The sequence below is a fragment of the Vombatus ursinus genome, unplaced genomic scaffold (genome assembly GCF_900497805.2).
Source record: "Vombatus ursinus unplaced genomic scaffold, bare-nosed wombat genome assembly UNPS02014809.1, whole genome shotgun sequence".
Taxonomy (NCBI): domain Eukaryota; kingdom Metazoa; phylum Chordata; class Mammalia; order Diprotodontia; family Vombatidae; genus Vombatus; species Vombatus ursinus.
This window is the reverse complement of record NW_020954587.1, coordinates 20,350,238-20,369,139: the sequence shown is the minus strand read 5'-3', so window position 1 is coordinate 20,369,139 and position 18,902 is coordinate 20,350,238. Positions and strand designations below refer to the sequence as shown.

Below are 18,902 nucleotides of genomic sequence, written 5' to 3'. Positions count from 1 at the left end.
CACTAAAACTTACAGTATATTTAATAACACACAAAAAAAAATTCTTATTCAGGTAGTTTAATAGATATGACTTTCAAAAGTGTATAGTTAGCTAGGTATTCTCTTTGAGTAATAGGAAATCAAAAGTGAGAAAGTCATCCTTTAACTCCCTGGTAACAAAACAGCCTTAAACCAATGCAAAACCAAACTTCATTTTATTGATTCAGGTTTCCATTGTCATTTTTAAATCAGATGATGTTTTCATTATTTCAATTATTTGGAAGAATTCTGAAAAGGTTTATTTCTGGGTAGGGGCATGATTACTGAATAAATATTTAAAACTGTAGTATAATTATAAAATTTAATTTTTTTGTTATAGAAATTTACATGGCCTTTTAAAGTTTATAAAACATAATTTATTATTCTTCAGAAAATCAAAATATGAAATTTAAAAGATAGTTTCATTTATTTGATGTTCATTTGAAATAAACATTCAGTTGAGATGATTTGACTTTAACATACTTATTTATAAAAAAGACTTATTAATATACTACAAATAGAAATATTCATTACTTTATTTCCTACATAAAATCTAAGTCCTCAAAAAGAAAAATCTGAGATCTTTCTTATATTGTATATTTTTGTGTCCAATGAATTTGTGTTGAAGATTAACAAATAATTATGTCCATATCTATTTCAATAAAAACATACCAAAATATAAGCAATAAGTCTAGTAAATCTTATAATTATCTGCACAGGTTAAAATTCTAAAATTGTCATTTTTTTCCTCTACAATCTTATATATGCTGGATTCAGATTATCTTTCTTAACAATTTTTTTCAATCAGCAGAAATAAGTCTTCTTCCCCTCTCATTCTATCTCCCCCCATCCAATTGAGAAAGAATGAAAAAACTAAACCCCAATTACACACATGTATAGATGAGCAAAACAATTTTCCACATTAGTCATGTCCAAAAGAAAAAAAATAAATGTATATGCAAATATGCATATACATTTCTCTGCAGATCATTTAAAAAATTATTCTTATATTTTCTTTCAATGAGATTGCATTCAGTAGGTGGATTTGAATTTTAAAGTGTTTATAACTTTAGAATTTCTTTTTGAGACATCCTTGCTGGAAACAGAAAGCCAAAAAATTTTTTTGTGATTATTTTTCTTTTGTTTTGACAATCAATCAATCAATAAACATTTATTAAGTGTCTACTATGTGCCAGGCACTGTGCTAAGTGCTAGGGATACAAAAAGAGGCAAAAGATAGTCCCTGCACTCAAGGAGCTCACAATCTAATGGGAGAGACAACATGCAAAAAAAAAAGGGGTTGGGAAAGGTTTTCAGTAATAGATAGAATTTCAGTTACACAAGCCAGGAAATTCAGAAGGCAGAGTTGAGAAGGAAAAGACTTCCAGGCATGGAGGACAGCAAGAGAAAATGTCCAGAGCCAGGAGTGTCTTGTTCACGGAATGTCAAGGCATCTTTGGATTGAAGAGTATGTATTAAAGAGCAAAGTGTAACAAGAGTGGATACATAGGAGGGGGGTAGGTCATGAAGGGTTTTGAATGTCAAATAAAGCATTTTTTTATTTGCTCCTGGAGGTGATGAGGAGCCAGTGTAGTTTACTGAGTAGGTATGTGATATGGTCAGCCCTACTCTTTAGATAAATCACTTTGATGGCTGAATGGAGAATGGACTAAAGTTGGATGGAGAGTTGAGGCAGGCAAATGCACCAGAAGGCTACTGCAATAGTCCAGGTATGAGGTGATGAGGGCTTGCACTAGAGTGGTGGTGGTTTCAGAGGACAGAAAGGGGCATTTTTGAAAGCTGTTGGAAAAGTGAAATTAACAGGCTTTGTCAACAGATCAGATATAGGGGTGGTGACAGATGGTGAAGAGTGGAGGATGACAGCCTGAGGGACTGGGAGGATGGCCCTTTACAGTAACAGGGAAGGTAAGAGGTAGGAAGGGTTTAGGGGGAAAACAATGAGTTCAGTTTTGGACATATTGAGTTTAAGATGTCTACTGGACATTCAGTTTGAGATACCTGAAAGACAGTTGGAGATGTACAATTGGAGGTCAGCAGAGAGGTTAGGTCAGGACAGGTAGATCTGAGAATCATCAGTATAGAAATGATAATTAAATCATTGAGTGAAGTAGTAGAGAGACAGAAGAGATTTAGAGGGTGTGATCTGGATGAGGATCCAGCAAAGAAGATTGAGAAATGACCTGAAAGGTAGAAGAGAATCAGGAGAGTGGTGTCCCCAAAACCTAGAAAGAAGAGAGTTATCAGGGAGGAGAGAGTGATCAACAGTGTCAAAGGCTGCAGAGAGGTTGATAAGAATGAGTACTGAGAAAAAGTCACAGGGGCACCAGCCCTGGAGTTAGGAGGACCTGAGTTCAAATCCAGCCTCAGGCACTTGACACTTACTAGCTGTGTGACCCTAGGCAAATCACTTAACCCCACTGCCCAGAGGAAAAAAAAAGAAAAAGTCACAGGATTTGGTAACTAAGAGATCGCTGGTAACTTTGGAGAGAGCAGTTTCAGTAGAATGATGAGGCTGGAAGCTGGGCTATAAGTGGTTAAGAAGACAGAGAGGAGAGAAAGTGGTGGCACCTACTGTAGACAGCATCTTGGGGAGTTTAGCTACAAAGGGGGAGAAATTATATAGGATAATAGTGGAAATGGAAGGGCCAAGTGAAAATTTTTTCAGGATGGGAGAGACATGAGTATGTTTATAGGAATTAGGGAATGAGCCAGGAGAGAGGGAGAAATTGAAAATAAATGACAAAAAGGGAAATAACAAAGGGGGCAATCTGTTAGAAGAGACAGGATGGAATGTGATAGGTAGACGGGTTAGACTTAGTAAGGCTAATTCATCATAAGACTGAGGTGAAGACTTCTGAATGATAAGAGATGAGGAAGATGTGAGAAGACATGGTGAATGGCCTCAATTTTTTCCATCAAATATGAAGTAAAATTCTTAGCAGGGAGGGTGGGGAGAAGGGGAGCTATGGTAGATTTCAGGAGGGACAGAAAGGTTTGGGAGAGCTGCTGTAGAGACAAGGATAGTGAGTTGATAAGGGAGGAATGGAAGGATTACCGAGTAGCAGTGAATACCCAGTTGAAGTGAGATAACATAAATTTGCAGACTCAGGAAGAATCACTGCATGATTTTCTCTACCTTAGTTCAGCAATATAATTTAGGAATAAAGGCAACAAATGGTGGACTGATCTAAGGCTGATGCTTGGTAGGGTATAAATGGCAATATGATAAGGGGGACAGGAAATCAAGAGAGGGGGACAGTGGAGAGTTGAATTGCTTCACCAAGACGGAGGAAAGGAGGAAAGAGTGGCTAGGACAAGGGAGATGGCCTCGGAGAAAACTGAAGGGTCAAGGATTGGAGGCTATGGTATGGACAAAGATTAGGATTTTGTAGAGAAGGCAGTGGAAGAGATGAAAAGCCAATATGTTATGATCTGATAATGGAATTTCACAATTCTTAATGTGGAGGTGGTACATTTGTGGGTAATGACAAGATCAAGAGTATGACCATCTATGTATGTGGCTGAGGTGGAGTGAAGGAGTAGTTCATGGGAGGTGAGTTGGTTGAGGAGCTGAGTGTTTGGGGTGTTTGAGGGAGAGTCAATATGTATGCTGAAGTACCCTAGTATAAGGGCAGGAGTTAGGGAGGAGAGAAAAATTATGACCTATGTATTGCTCAGTGAACATGGAAAGGACATGACCTAGGCATCTAGACCTAAGCACAACAGAGGAGAGGTTACTGAGTGGCAGATGGGGGAAAAACTGGTAGTGGCAATGAAGAGGAAGGAAAATCCCAACTCCCCTCCCTCTACCAGTAAGTCAAGGGAAATGAGGCCAGTACAGGAGAAGGGTGGCTGTGGAGCCTGTGTCATCAGAGGAGAATCAGGTTTCAGTCATAGTAGATGGAAGGAGTGGGAGAGCAAAGAATTTAGGTTAAAGGGAAGTTTGTTGGGAACAGTGAATGGGCATTCCAGAAGACACAGTGGAAAGGCTAGGTAGTATTTGGTTGAAACTTTGGGGTGGCAAGGATGAGAAGGATGGGAATAAGAAATCAGATGGTGAGGGGTAGGTAATTTTCTTTGTATGATGATCTAGGAATAACTAGGATGTGAAGGGCATGGCCAAGTATGAGAATGTTCATCAACGTAGGGAGGATGCCTCTCTTCCGAAAGGAGGCTGGAGATCAGGTTGGAGGCAAGTGCTATATGAGATGGGAGGTACATGGTCAGATTGTTCAACAGAAAGTCTTGCTTCACCACTCTTCCCTCTGAAGGGTAGATGAGGCAGGAAAAGGATGCAACAAGAGATGGAAGTCAAACCTGCACAGCAACTTTCCTTTTCCTCTTTTCTCACAGGGCAGGTGCGGCAGCAGATAGAAGGTCTGAGATCAAAAGGCAGGTTGCGCCTCTTTGCCCTAGAGGTTCTTCATATCCTTGTAGGGAGATCACGTTGGCAGCAAGAGGGAGAAGCTGCCTTGTGTTGACACAGATTGAAGTCGTTGTTTTGGGGCGGATGGAAGCTTGTTCCTTGCTGCCTTCCCTCAGGAGGACATGCTGCAGTCAGCATAGCATGGGAGCACAAGGTGCATGGTCAGAGGAATGACTGGGTCACCTTCTCACCTGAGGAGGCTGGCAACAAGGTGATAGAAGGGAGTGATATAATCCCTGTGCCAGGGGAAGTCCTTTGGGGCAGATGGAAGACACCTTGCCTTGCCACCTTCCCTCAGTGGGGCACGCTGCACCCAGGAGGAGATGTAAGGCACCTGAGGAGGCTGGCAATGACGCAGTATATAATCATTCAAATCTTGGAGATGAGCACATCCAAAAATAAAATAGGATTTTGGTATAGAAATAGAATTTTGTTAAACCTTTTACAAATTACCATATGAATGCTGAATGTAATGGAATACCAGACTCACAGAAATTTCTATGTGAAAAGGACTCTCAAGATAATCTATAGGACAGGCTTCTTGCCACCGCTGTGCTAAGAAAAACTATGCCTCAGGCTTTTTGCCACCACTGTGCTAAGAAAAACTATGCCCCAGACTTTATCTTGAGCTTCCCGACACTGCTTTAAGTAAGCAGGTCGCCCATCCTGCTGTTCTGCAAAATCAAGTTCAGGGCATTAACTTCTGGTCCAGTATAGGCCAGCTTGACCTACAGCTTTGGCCAAGCTTTCCTGACCTTCCTTATCGTCCCTTTCTGTTACTTGTTTCCTGACATGTATATCCTCATCTTCCTCTGTTCTGCTTTCTGTAAAATTCCAATGTTTCCATCCTGCTTACGTATTCACATTCTAAAGTTGCTGAAACTAATGCTCTGGGCTCACTAAGTAATATAAGTTTTCAGTATAGCTTGAGCTCTGAGCATAATAAAACTGCAATTATTGCTGATTCACAGCAGTACCTAATCAGTGAACCCTTGGATAATTTTTGTCTTGTATATTCTGATTCATTTTCTTATAGATGCGAAAATTTTAAGTTCCTTCACAACAAGGGCTGCTTTTGCTTTTTATTAGTATCCCCAGTGCTTAGCACAGTACCTGGCACATAGTAAGTACTTAATGTGTGTTTACTGGTTGATATAAGACTACAAGTCTCCTACAACCTAAAACAACATTCATTTTTATTATAATCATTAGCATGTGATTTTCCTGTTTTCCAAACCTTTATTTACAGGTGAATCTTTTCTTATAGAGAAATCCTGATTTATTGGAGGAAAAGAATCTCACAGGACAAGAAGATGTAGATAGGTTTGCAATAAGAACCACTGAAGTAAACAAACTGATGAAGTCACAGATACACTTCAGTAATAAGGCACTAAAGAATGTTTTAAACAACAATGATTTATGCAGGAACCCTAACAGTATTAACTAAATACACAGTACCCTGGAAAACTTGGTGTTATCCAAGTAAACTTTTTCAAGCACTCTTACATATTAATTTTATAGCACTTGCTGTTTATAGACCTGGAATTAAATCTTTAGAAGCTTGTGAAAGGAATACTCCTTAGGTGGAAGTTGAATGGCTCTTCACGTCTGCATAATTCCCATAATTGTTAATATCTTTTAGTATACACAATGACACTATCAAGTAAATATAACACTCTTGAATGTATCACTCATATATCTCTGCACCTGTATTTTTTGAAAGAGCCCATGGCAGGATGGATCAAGATGACAGAGTAGCAGGAAGAAGTACAATTCTAGCTCCAGCACTAAACCTCCTTTACAAATATCTAGAAAACACACCAAACCAAATTCTGATTGAGGAATCCAAGAAAAAGTCACAATAAATCATTTTTTTCCAGCCCCAATTGGTTTAGGGAAATAGACAGGTTTGCAGACCCCTTGGGATTGGGTCTGGCCAGAAGTATGTGGTGTATGGAGCTTTCCACCACTCAAGTACTGAAAGAGAACTGTGGCTCGGCACTAGGGAAAGAAGCACATGGGAAGAAGAGAACCAGATAAAAAACTCAGGCTACAGGAATGAATGCTATCTGGCAGCTTTATCTCCTCCTACACTAAGTCCTAAGTAGGGCTGAGGAGTAGGGGTGAGGGGGTAGGTGAAGATCTATACCTAGGAAGAAGAGAGGAGTGGTTGCTAGCAGGTGCTAGCTGTATAGTGAATAAGGAATAATTCTGGAAGCAAACTGTAGTTGTGTGACTCTGATAACAGAAGCAGAATCTTGGTGCTGGACTCTAGACCAGGCTAAAGCCTACAATGGAATAACCAGAAGTTCCAGACCTAAAGGAAAAATGAAGTTCAGTCACTCTGAACCTGCAGATCCTCCCATTAGGCAAACAGTGGCTGAGTCCAGCAAGTCTACTGAAACTCCTAAACAAGAACAAGGCAAATGAAGTCTTATTCAGACCCAAACTTGGATTAAGAACATGCAGAGCTCAGGAAGACAGTGAGCAGACTTAACTCTGAATCATATCAATTTGGGAGCACTGAGCTTGAAGGAACATAATCTGAGCTGTGAAAACAGCAAAAGGAAGCAAGAGGTTAGAAGCTCAGGCCAGATATTCCCTCCCCAAAAGTACAGAGACCCTGGAGCTAATATCATGTCTGAGGTAAAAAAGTAGGTTGGGAGAATGAACAAACAAAAGAATCCCACCATGGAGAGCTATTTCGGTGACAGGAAAGTCCAAGACATCAACCCAGAAGAGAAAGATATGTAGACATTTATGAGCAAAGTCTGAAAAAAAAAACCATATGGTTTATACACAAGTCCAAGCAGAATTCCTGGAAAAATTAAAGCAAGAGTTAGGAGAAGAACTAAAAATAATTTTAAGAACTAAATAAGAGTGATAGAGGAACATATAGAAAAAGAAATTAGAGCTATGGAAGAAAGATATGAAAAGAGAATTAACAACCTGAAACAAAAAGAACAAAACCTTACCAAAGAAAATAATCAGAACTAGACAAATAGAAGGCAATAACTCCATGAGACATCAAGAGATATTAAAACAGGAGCAAATAGAGGCTGATGGCTCCATGAGACATCACTGGACTACTTGAAAGTCATGAACAAGAAAAAAGCCTAGACATCATATTTCAAGAAATCATAAAAGAAATTTGCCCTTAATCTAAGACAACTCCAGAAGACTAATGATGAAAAATACTGTTCACATTTAGAAAAAGAACTATAGAGTCTGAATGCAAACTCTCTCTTTTTTGTTTCCTCTTTCTTGTGGTTCTTTCCATTGGTTCTAATTCTTTTTTACAACTTGACTAACATGAAAATATATTTAATATGAATGTATATGTAGAGCCTATGTCAGATTGCTTGCTGTCTTGAGGTGGGGGAGAGGGAGAGGGGGAGAAAATTTGGAACTAAAAATCTTATAAAAGTGAATGTTGAAAACTAAAAATTAATTAATTAATAAATAAAAAATACTACATAAAAAAGAAATTTGCCCTAAGAACCATAAGGCAAAGCATAAATTGAAAAAATCTACCAGTCACTTCCTGAGAGAAACTAAAGTGAAAATTCCCAGGAATATTATATCCAAAATCCAAAGGTACAGGGTGAAAGAAAAAATACTGCAATCAGAGAGAATTCAAGTACCAAAGAACCATAATCAAGGTCACATATGATTTAGCAGTCATCAGAATAAAGGAATGAAGAGCTTGGAGTACATTTTAGAGGCAAACAATGTAGGCTTACAATCAAGAGTAATTTACCTAAAAAAACTGAATATAATATGGTGGGAGATAAAAATAGATATTTAATGAAATAGAGTACTTGTAAGCATTCCTGATGAAAAGACCAGAGCTGAATAGCAAATGTGACATACAAATATAGAAGACAAAAGAAACATAAAAAGGCAAATATGAGTAAGCAATCATAAAAGACTAAATAACATTAAACTGCATTCTTATGTGTGGAGATTTTATACATATATATGTATATCTATACACATATATACATGTATATCCATACATATATATACATGCATACACATACACACACACACACATATACACACATATCCTCGGAACCCAGAATTATCAGGGGTCAAAGAGAAAGTTTAATTAGATGGCCTGGGAATAATTCTATTATGTTTTGATGATCTTAAAAGAAGAATAGAAAAAGGAATACATTAAGAGATGGGGGAAGAATAGGGATTATGTCACAGAAATGTAGTGTTTCTGCAGAAGTCTGTACAACAAGGAAGAGGAAGTGGGAGATGAAGTGGGTGATACTTGAACCTCACTCTCACTTAAATTTGTCAAAGGAGGGAAGAATACACATATACAAATTGGGTACAGGAAAATATTTCACCCAATGGAGAAAAAGAAAGGAAAGAAGCTAAGGGAAAAGGAAGGAATGAAAAAGTGTAGATGAAGGAGGGCAGCCAGGTGGTGCAGTGTATAGAGTACTGGGCCTGAAGTCAATAAGACTCATTTTCCCGAGTTCAAATCTGGCCTCAGACACTTACTAGCTGTGTGATCCTGGGAAAGTCACTTAACCCTGTTTGCCTCAGTTCTTCATCTTTAAAATGAGCCAGAGAAGGAAATGGCAAACCACTTCAGTATCTTTGCCAAGAAAACCCCAAATGGAATCACAGAGAGTCAGACGTGAATGAAATGACTGAATAACAACAGATGAAGGGGTGCTCATTAACTGAGGAATAGATGAATACATTATAGTATATATGAATGGTACAGCAGTAGTTTTGAAATGATAAAGAGGATGGTGTCAGAAAAACCTGGGAAGACTTAGTGAACAGAAACAGGAGAATAATTTACACAGTAATAACAATATTGTAAATGATCAACTGTGAAAGACTTGGTAACTCTGATCAACACAATGACCCATCACAATCCCAAAGGACTCATGATGAAAAATACTATCCACCTCCAGGTAGAGAACTGAAGAGTTCTTTCTTTTTCTTTTTTTAGAAAGTGGCTAATGTGGAAATTTGTTTTGCATATCATATTTGTAATGGGTTTTGTATTTCTTACCTTCTCAATGAGTTAGGGAGTGGTGTGAGGAGAGCAAGACAATTTAAAACTCAAAATAAAATAAGATTGAATAAAACAATGGAGTGTATTAGCTGCTATAGTAAATGTTGGGAATGGGCAGCTGATTATGACACCTCCTCCAAACCCTAGAATTTGCCCCACATACCTAGAACAGGACTTCTCTTGAGGACTGTCATGTTCCCAATGATGCTTTGGGGCCCAGAGAGACACACATTCATTGCAAGGGAGGTCTTACAACTATGTGCAAGCACACAGCATGGGTATAATCTCTAAGAACAGAAGGTTTTGAAAAATGGGATGGTAGAGGCAGGAAAAAAATGGTGGTAAAATCTGGATGATCTTGAAGATGCAAGCATAAGCAGCAGAGAAGCAGGTGAAAAGCATGAGATTCAATGAATTTATCTCATGGTTTGTCCCCATTTCATTTGGCTGGGAGTAAACGAGAGCGAGCTTCAGACAGTGTAGTTCATATTCTATGCTGTAGCAACAAAAAAGCAAGCAGTGATGTGACAGGTGACAAAAAAAAAGCAGTTTTAGTATGTCTAACTTAGTTTTGTTTTTTTTCAGGTCTTTGGGGTTAAGTGACTTGCCTAGGGTCACACAGCTAGTAAGTGTCAAGTATTTGGTCTGAGGTCGGATTTGAACTCAGGTCCTCCTGACTTCAGGGCCAGTGCTCTATCCACTACACCACCTAGCTGCCCCAGTATGTATAACTTAGGATAAACAACACCATCCATCCTACTGGGTCAAAGAAGAGGAAGTGATTTGGTGGGACCACTTGCAGATGTTAGCCTTTTTAACAGATCTGTGCAAGAGCAAGACTGATGAGGTCCTCTTTCTTCTAGAACGTTTAATTTAAAGTTGACTAATGCTTACAATAGACACATAGGAAGTGGCAGCAATTTTAGGAATGGGTGCTAGGAACGTCTGTTGTTTATCTTACCTTGAATTGTTAATAAATGTCCATTTCACTACTATGATGTCATGTGATTAATAATGTACGTCTTTTTTCAGGAGGGAATTCAGAAAAGAAAAATGAACTGTCATGAACAGTGGATTTTAACAGATGATGAACTCAAAGAGGTTTAAGGAATTATGGCATAGTTGGGGTTTGGGGGGAGGGAGATGCCTATGACGTACAGGGAATGAAGGTCATGAAGGAGACAGGAGGTAACAGGATTAGGGGTACCAGTAAGGATGCAAGCTTTAACAAGAAAAAAAAACCTATTTTCTCTGGGACTGAGGAGAAAGGAGAGGTTGAAGTCACTGAGAGGTTTAGAGAAGGGGATGAGAGAAGTTGAAAGATTTCAGAGATGGCCTCAATATTCTCAGTAAATGGCAAAGGAGTATCATTTGCTAATAGTGAAGATAAAGAGAAAGAGACTGGGGGCCTGAGGAAAGATCTGGAATAGCAGTTATGAAGACAGTATTAGAAGCTTTAAGGAATGAATAAAATGGCTAAATAAATTGTGGCATATGAATGTAATGGAATATTACTGTGCTGCAAGAAATAATGTATGTTATAAAGAAAAAAAACATGGAAAGATCTACATGAACTGATGTAGTTTAAAGTAAGCAGAGCCCCAATAAAATATATACACAATGACTATAATGATATAAACAGAAAGAACAACCACACAGGAAAAAATTAAAAGTGAATGTTATAAAATTATAAAGGACAAACATGGCTCAAAAGAATAGATATATGAGAAGGCACTCCTACTCCACTCCTTTGCAGAGGTGAGAGGTCCACAAGTGTTGAATATTGTACATGTTTTCAGACTTTTTTGAGGTACTGGTCAGTTGTGTTTATTCCTTCCCATTTTTTTAACCTTAAAATATTTGTTATATAGTATGACTCTGTGAGGGGAAGGAGGAGGGATATGGAGGGAAACTAAAGTTCTAGATTAATAAAACTTTTTTAAAAAAGTATTTATTATATTTCAATAAAGACCCAATTGATTAGGTATCATAAATCTGTTATGGATTCAGTTAGTCCAGTTTCATGATTTCTTATAACCCTACATGGTAGCTTGGGAATAGGAAATGAAGAAGTGGATGGTATGAGTAGGGTTAGGGTTAGTGAGGGTGGTGGGGAGAAGTGGAGGAAGTAATCGAAAGTCTGGGAATTAAAGGGTCAATGAGAGGATATTAGGAAATGACTGATGATAGGCTTAGGATTCAGGAGGGAGGAAGGTGAGGAAAGAAAATGATTGATGGTATGAGAGAACAGAAAGGAATTAAAAAACTAAAAGACATAGTAATAATAAAACATATATTTGGGATAAGTAAGAGTGGAGGATGCGTAACGATTGATGAGTGAGGGGGATTTCAGAAAAAAAATTAATAAGGATAAAGATAAAATCCAGCTGTTCAAAAAATCAGATTGGAGGTGATGAAAGGAAGAACACTGATTTTGAAATTAGAGAGTCTGTGTTTTTTGTTTTTTTTTTTTTAAGTGGGAGGTAATATGGTTAGACCTATGGCTTTGTAAGAGTAAGTCACATAACCTTCTGGGATTACATTTCTTTCAGTTAGGTTCAAATAATCTTTAAGGTATTTTCCACCTTTAAATCATATGATCCTATATAACTTGCCTTCTGGGATGCTCGCCTAACTTGCTCTTGTATTCTCCTGTCTGTTTAGGGAAGGACAAAGGGCAGGGCAACTACTTTCAGGTTTTAGAGATAACCATGTGGGTGACTACACCCAATATTATAGCTTCACTGCTGCAGCCCATTAATGATCATCTGGTAATCTTAAATAACGCTTAGCAAAGGCATTTACTAATATGGTATAATAGAAAGAGTTGCTAACCATGAAATATTCCTCCCATGAGAACACACTCCCACAAATACATACAGCATCCCTGGGAAGGGTAGATTCAAACTTAGCATATAATGGTAGTGAGGAAGAGGTGTAGTAAAATAATTCATGGTTATTTATTATCTGAGTTCTAAATTTGAAAACACTGTTCTGTTTGATTTTCTTGCAACAATTAATGTCAAATATTAAAGACCCAAGAAGTTTCAAAGAAACTAATTCATTGAAATATTCAGAGATGTAACAAATTTATATTTATAAATATCTAGATAGCTAATAACAATAATAATAATAATAATGAATTTTCATATTGTATATGTATATATTAGTTCATGGCCTTCAAAAGTCAGACAGAACTTGCACATCTTTCTTTAAAAAAAAAAACCCTCAACTTTTTAAAATTAAGAATGCTTTAGAAACAAATGAAATGTCTATATAATAAAAATAATATTTATAAAGATTAAAAAGTGAAGTATTTACAGAAGAATTGAGTACATAGTTTCTTTAAATTATTATTAAATATTTATTATAAACATTAAATAATTATTATATAAGTGGATTGCATTTTTATGTATTTAAAATATTTGATTAAAAAAATTTAGTTGTCCATTTAGTCATATTACATAAAGTGGTATGCAAATAGCCCTTATAACAGGGGCTAAAGTTTGGAATATTCCTGGTCTCATAAGATTTGGTTGTATTGTATAACGATACTATTAAAAGTGAGGATAATTACATTATTACAAATAGATACAATTAAGCTTTAATATTATTTACTCGTAAATATATAACACTGTATAAAATTAGCATAAATACTATACTCACCAGCCAAAGCAAGAATATATTCCTGAAATCTTGTTCCAATTCGGTTTGTGGCAGTGCAGTTATACCTTCCAAAGTCACTGTCAGATGTAGGTGCAATCTTAATGAGAGAAAGAGAGAGAGACTTAGAAATCAAGTTCTATGTCTAATGCAGTATAAGCAAAGTTTTTAAGTCAATCCAGCTATGATTCCCTGTATTCATTCATAGGCTTGGGAGGAATAAATAATCACACAGTATTTTAGAATATAATTTTTCCAAGTAGGATGATCCATGTCAATGTGATGAGATTCCTGGGAAGGAAACTTTGCTTGAAACATTTAAAAAATCTCCCACAAATGTGAGTGTTTGGGTTTTAGAGAGGAGGGAGAAGTTGCTTCTTGTCCAGCAGCAAAATGAAAATTGGTCACCCTACATGGTAGTCCATCCTACACAGACTGAAAAAGCAACTCACTCTCCCCATTTTTTCTCTCATCCTTTCTCTCCCCTCTCTTCTTCCTCGGTCTCTCTCACTTCCTTTCCACCTTGAGAAGACAAAGTGGAGCACTGCTATGTGGATGAACATTTAGTTAATGGTGATTTGTAGCAGAACTATGAGGTGAGTTGCAAATATTTTCCCAGAAGCCCTGAGGGGAGAGCTTCTGGACCTCAGGTTGCTGGCCGCCTCTACTTTTCTATTTTCTGAGCCCCTGCTTTTCTATTTTGTGAATACAGGTCGGATACCAGAAATATGATAGTGGATTTCTTCAGCTTAAAAAATGATAGCAAATACAGCACTGAGTCATTTCCTCCAGAAGCACATGGAAGTAGCAGACACGTTAAGAAAAGCTTAGACGTTTCCAAAATTTTAATTACTGCCAGAAAAGGCTACTTGGAAAGAAAATCCAGTGCATGTACTTGGACCGTGAAGACGTGCTGGGAAATGGAACTGCTTGCTCAGTAGCTCCAAGAATGTTTAGTTTTCAGGGGAACCACAGGGAAGCACTATGTATCTGTTAGAGACTATGTGTAACCCTATGGGAAAGGTAACATTCACCAGTATGTCAGGGTCTTATTCTGATAGCAATCTCAAATTTCAGGTCCCTTCTAGAAGTACTGGATTCGCTATTTTAAAAAAATTAAGCATTTATTAGGTGTTTACTATATGCCAGGCATTGGATAAGTGCTAGGGATGCAAAGAAAGGCAAAAAACCCCAAAACAATCTCTTCCCTCAAGAAGATTACATGCTAATGGAAAAATAACATGTAAACAGCTAGACAGACACAAGATATATCTATATCTAGATATAAATTACACAAAAAACCATATATGTATACATATACACATACATGTGATTTTGTAATTGTATATTATATATAATAATATAGAGATCTATTTATGTATTTAGATAGATGGGATTCTGTGAGGAGAAGGCATGAGCATTTGGGAGGAAATATGAAAAGCCTTCTGGAGGAGGTGGATTTGAGCTGAGTTTTGAAGAAAGTCAGGGAACCTAAGAGGTAAAGGTGAGGGAAGTGAGGGTCTTCCATTTCAGACACGGGTGACAACCAGGGTAAAGGCACAGATAGGAGATGGAATGTCCTCTCTGAAGAATTGCAAATAGGCCAGTGTTGGTAGAGTGTAGAATATGTGGAGGAGAGTAAAGTGTTAGAAGATGGGAAAGGTAAGAAGGGGCCAGGTTATAAAGAGTTTTAGATAACAAAAAAAGCGTATATATACATGTATGTGTGTGTGCGTGTGTGTACGTATGTATGTGTATATTCACATACATATACATATATATAAATATATATATATAATATATATACACATATACACATATTTGGAGTTTGTATTTGATCATGAGATAACAGAACAACTGAAGTTCACTGAGTAGGGGTGTGTGGGTGACACGGTTAAAACTATGCTTTAGAAAAGCAAACCTGGCAACTTAGTGGAGAATGTATTGGAATGAAGGGAGATTTGAGGCAGGCAGACTGTTAGAAGGTCATTATAATAGACCAGGTGAAAGGTGAAAGGGGGCTGAAGTAGGGTTGTGGTTGTTTAAGTGGAGAGGAGGCACATAGGAAAGATGTTGTGAAGGCACAAATGACAAGATCTGGCAAAAGATTAGATACCTGGAGTGAGAATGACCTCAGGTTGTGTGGCTGGATTAGATGGGGGGGATGGTGGTGCCCTCAACAGTAACAGGAAAGTTGGGAAGAGGCAGCTTTGGGAGAAAGATGATTACTTTTGTTTTGGATATATTAAATTTGAGATGCCCATGAGACATTCAATTCCAGATGTCCAAAAGGTAGTTGGTGATGCTATATAAACCTGGGAATTATGTGAAGAGAGATTATAAATAAACCATAGGAGCTGATGAGATCACTAAAAGAGACAGCATATAGAGAAAAGTCTTAGGGGACATTTATGATTAATGAGAGTAACAGATGAAGGAACAGTAAAGGAGATGGAGAAGGAGCAGTGAGACAGACTGGAGGCATACCAGGAGTTAAGTGGTTTCACAAAAACCTTGAGAGATGAGCAAATAAAGCAGAAGAGGGTGATGAACACTGTTAAAGGTTGCAGAGAGGTCAAGAATGATGAAGACTGAAGAAAGGCTTATAGATTTGGCAATTCATTATAAATTTGGAACATTATTTACTTTGGAGATGGCATTTTCAGTAAAATGAAGGAAACTGAAGCCAGATAGCAGAGGGTTTAGAAGCCAATGAGAGGAAAGGAAGTGGAGGCATCTAGTGTGGATGGCTTTCTCAAGAATTTCAGCCAGAAAAAGGGAGGAGAGATACAGGATGAGTGGGGATGGTAGGATCAAGTGAAGGATTTTTAAATATGGAGCACACATGGGATTAGGAAAGAGGGAAGGAGCCACCAGAGAGGAAGATAATGAAGATTAGAGATGAAGTGGGGATACTAATGGCATCAGTCTTGTGGAGAAGTCAAGAGGTGATGGGCTCATTATTAACGGTCCCATACCTTACTTTAGCACTTTGAATGCCTGTAATAGCACCCACCTCCCAGGGCTGTTGTGAGGGTCAAACGAGATAGTAATTGTAAAGTCCTTAGGACAGTGCCTGGCACGCAGTAAGTACTACATAAATGTTAGCTATTATTATTGTTAGCTATTAGCTGTATAGGAGCTGGGCACACTTTCCCCCATTATTTAGGTATAAAATGGCTTAATGTTATAATATAGCTTAATATGTACTATAAAATAAATTAAATAAAATGTACATTAACATATGATATAATTAATACACAGTATTATAACATAGCTTAATATACTAGTGTAGATACAAGCTATATTCTTAAGTATATTAGGAAATTTCCTGGAATAACTGTAGGTGGAGGCAGTGAGTCACAGAGAAAATTATCTTTCTGGAATAAGGCCCTATAAAAAACTGGGAATTTGCCAATGATTTTTTTGTTTGTGTTTTTTTTTTTTTTAACAGAAAAACAGAGTAAATAAAAGCTGTCTCTTAGTTTCAGTGATAGTAGTGGCTACTGTCTGAGCCTGAGTTGTAGAATTACATGCCACAGCTCCTCAGCAAGCTAATATGTGAACCTGCCCAGGTAAACTGCTTTTACTATAACTGTCTACACACCCTCTAGGTTGCATATCTAGGCAAGACTTCTCTCATCTCTTGCCTGGAGATGACAAACAGCCCAGAGTTAAGGCTTTAAGAGAGCCAAAAGGAAGACACTTCTGATCTTAAGCTAATGGCTATTTTCTTAGCTGAAAGAGCTCTGTGCTCTCCGGCTAAAAAGAAAACAGGGATGAGGTGAGGGAATGGAGAAGAGAATAAGCATTTAAATAGCATTTATATATGTGTTAGGTACTGTGCTAAGCACTTTTTACAAATATTATCTCATTTGATTCTCATAACAACTCTGTGAGAAAGGTGCTATTAGTATATCCATTTTACATTTGGGGAAATGAAGGCAAAGCATAGATTAAGTGATTTGCCCAGGGTAACACACAGCTAGTGTCTGAGACTTAATTTGAACTCAGTTTTTCTTGACTCCCAGCCCAGCGCTCTATCCACTGCACCATTGGTTTCCTTTTGTCTGTATAAGTTTACATATGCATATGTATTCATGCATAAACATGTATATATACATGTGTGTACATATACATATGCGTGTACATATGCGCACATATCATATATGTTTCCCTCTAGTGTGTATATATAAATACTTATATGAACACGTGTGTATGTATATATTATATACGTATATGAGTTTTGGGGTAAGGATAGGGAGCTGGACCATGGGTCGCATTAGCACGTGGGATTATGACTAATGAGGGCAGCCAAAGCTTATCTACTATCTTATTCAAATAAATGACTGTGACCACGTTATTTGTGGCCCTAATGTATAGAAGAAATCATAACGTCTTCTACAACATCAAGAACATACTGGCAAGATTTTGAGGATATAACTGATCTATAGAATAGAACTTGATGCGTTATGTGATAGTTATTTTTCATTCTTACTCTATATTTATTGATTTTTGTAACAGGCATGATAAAAATTTAGGAAGGATTCCCCAAAATTTTAATCAGCCCTACTTCCTGATGTCTATATTATATCTAAAGCACAGGATTGGGAAGATAAGCTATCTCATTTGAAAAACTCCCTAGGAAGGTTTCCTGGTGCAAGTTACTTAATCTTTCTGGGCCTCAGTTGGACAAGATGGTTTGTGAAGTCCCTTACAATTCAAGATTTATGATCCTAACAAATGTTTTTTGATTGGTGTTATGACCTTCTTGATATTTAAGACCAGATTTTTACTGAAGTTGGGCTTAATTTCTATCATTTTACTCTCACTGCAGATGAAGTGGTCAAAATTATTTGGAAAAATACTCAAAATTAATTTGAAATACATAATTAACCTTATAGACTGTTACACCTCATGCCCAAATTCTAGTCTCAACACACACAATTCTGTTCAATCAATTCAAGGGAAATACTTGCCAGTAGAAATAGATTTAATTTTCAATTTCCATAACTATCATTAAGAAAGTGTTTACATCAGATTACTGTTAACTTCAACTCTAGTTCAAAGAAAAAACCACAAATATTTATCTAACAAAGAGATAATATTAACTAAAAGGTCAGTTTCAAAGCCCGTTAATTTTGAAAAGAAAAAAAAGCACCCATGTTAATCATATTCTAGTCAGCTATCAATTAGCAGATCATCAAATTATGAGCTTCTAATGGCTAACAGCTGTTGTAAATGACAAAAAAAAATCATTCAAATAGATTGAAATTTTTTGCATATTCAATTCTAAAAATAAACTAGGAAAATGCTTAATAAAAATAATTCTCAAGGTTCTACTGGCAGTTGACAGAATTGTAAAAGAAATAATGTTTTAAAAATAATTAAAGGGAGCAGCTAGGTGGCGCAGTGGATACAGTACCAGCCCTGGAGTCAGGAGGACCTGAGTTCAAATGTGAGCTCAGACACTTGATGCTTACTAGCTGTGTGACCCTGCGCAAGTCACTTCACCCCACTGACTAGCAAAAAACAGAAACAAAAAAAGAAAGTAAAGAAATGCAGTGACAAATTAATACAAACATTAGTTAGCCTTTACATAGTACTCTTTGAGTTTGAAAAGTACTTACAGATCTTATCTTATTTTATCTCTTCATACATGTTTTCTCAGAAACTCTATAAGTTAGTTACAATTATTATTCTCACTTATAGATGAGAAAACTAAAA

At 37.1% G+C, this 18,902-nt stretch overlaps 1 protein-coding gene across 1 annotated transcript in view; it reads right to left on the bottom strand.

The window, feature by feature from the left end:
• NCAM2 (neural cell adhesion molecule 2) overlaps positions 1 to 18,902 on the bottom strand; it is a 251,181-nt gene that overhangs the window by 92,318 nt on the left and 139,961 nt on the right. Inside the window, exon 11 of the mRNA XM_027875469.1 lies at positions 13,179 to 13,275. Within this exon, the coding sequence (XP_027731270.1) occupies positions 13,179 to 13,275 (97 nt within the window). The remainder of the gene's footprint in view (positions 1 to 13,178; positions 13,276 to 18,902) is intronic.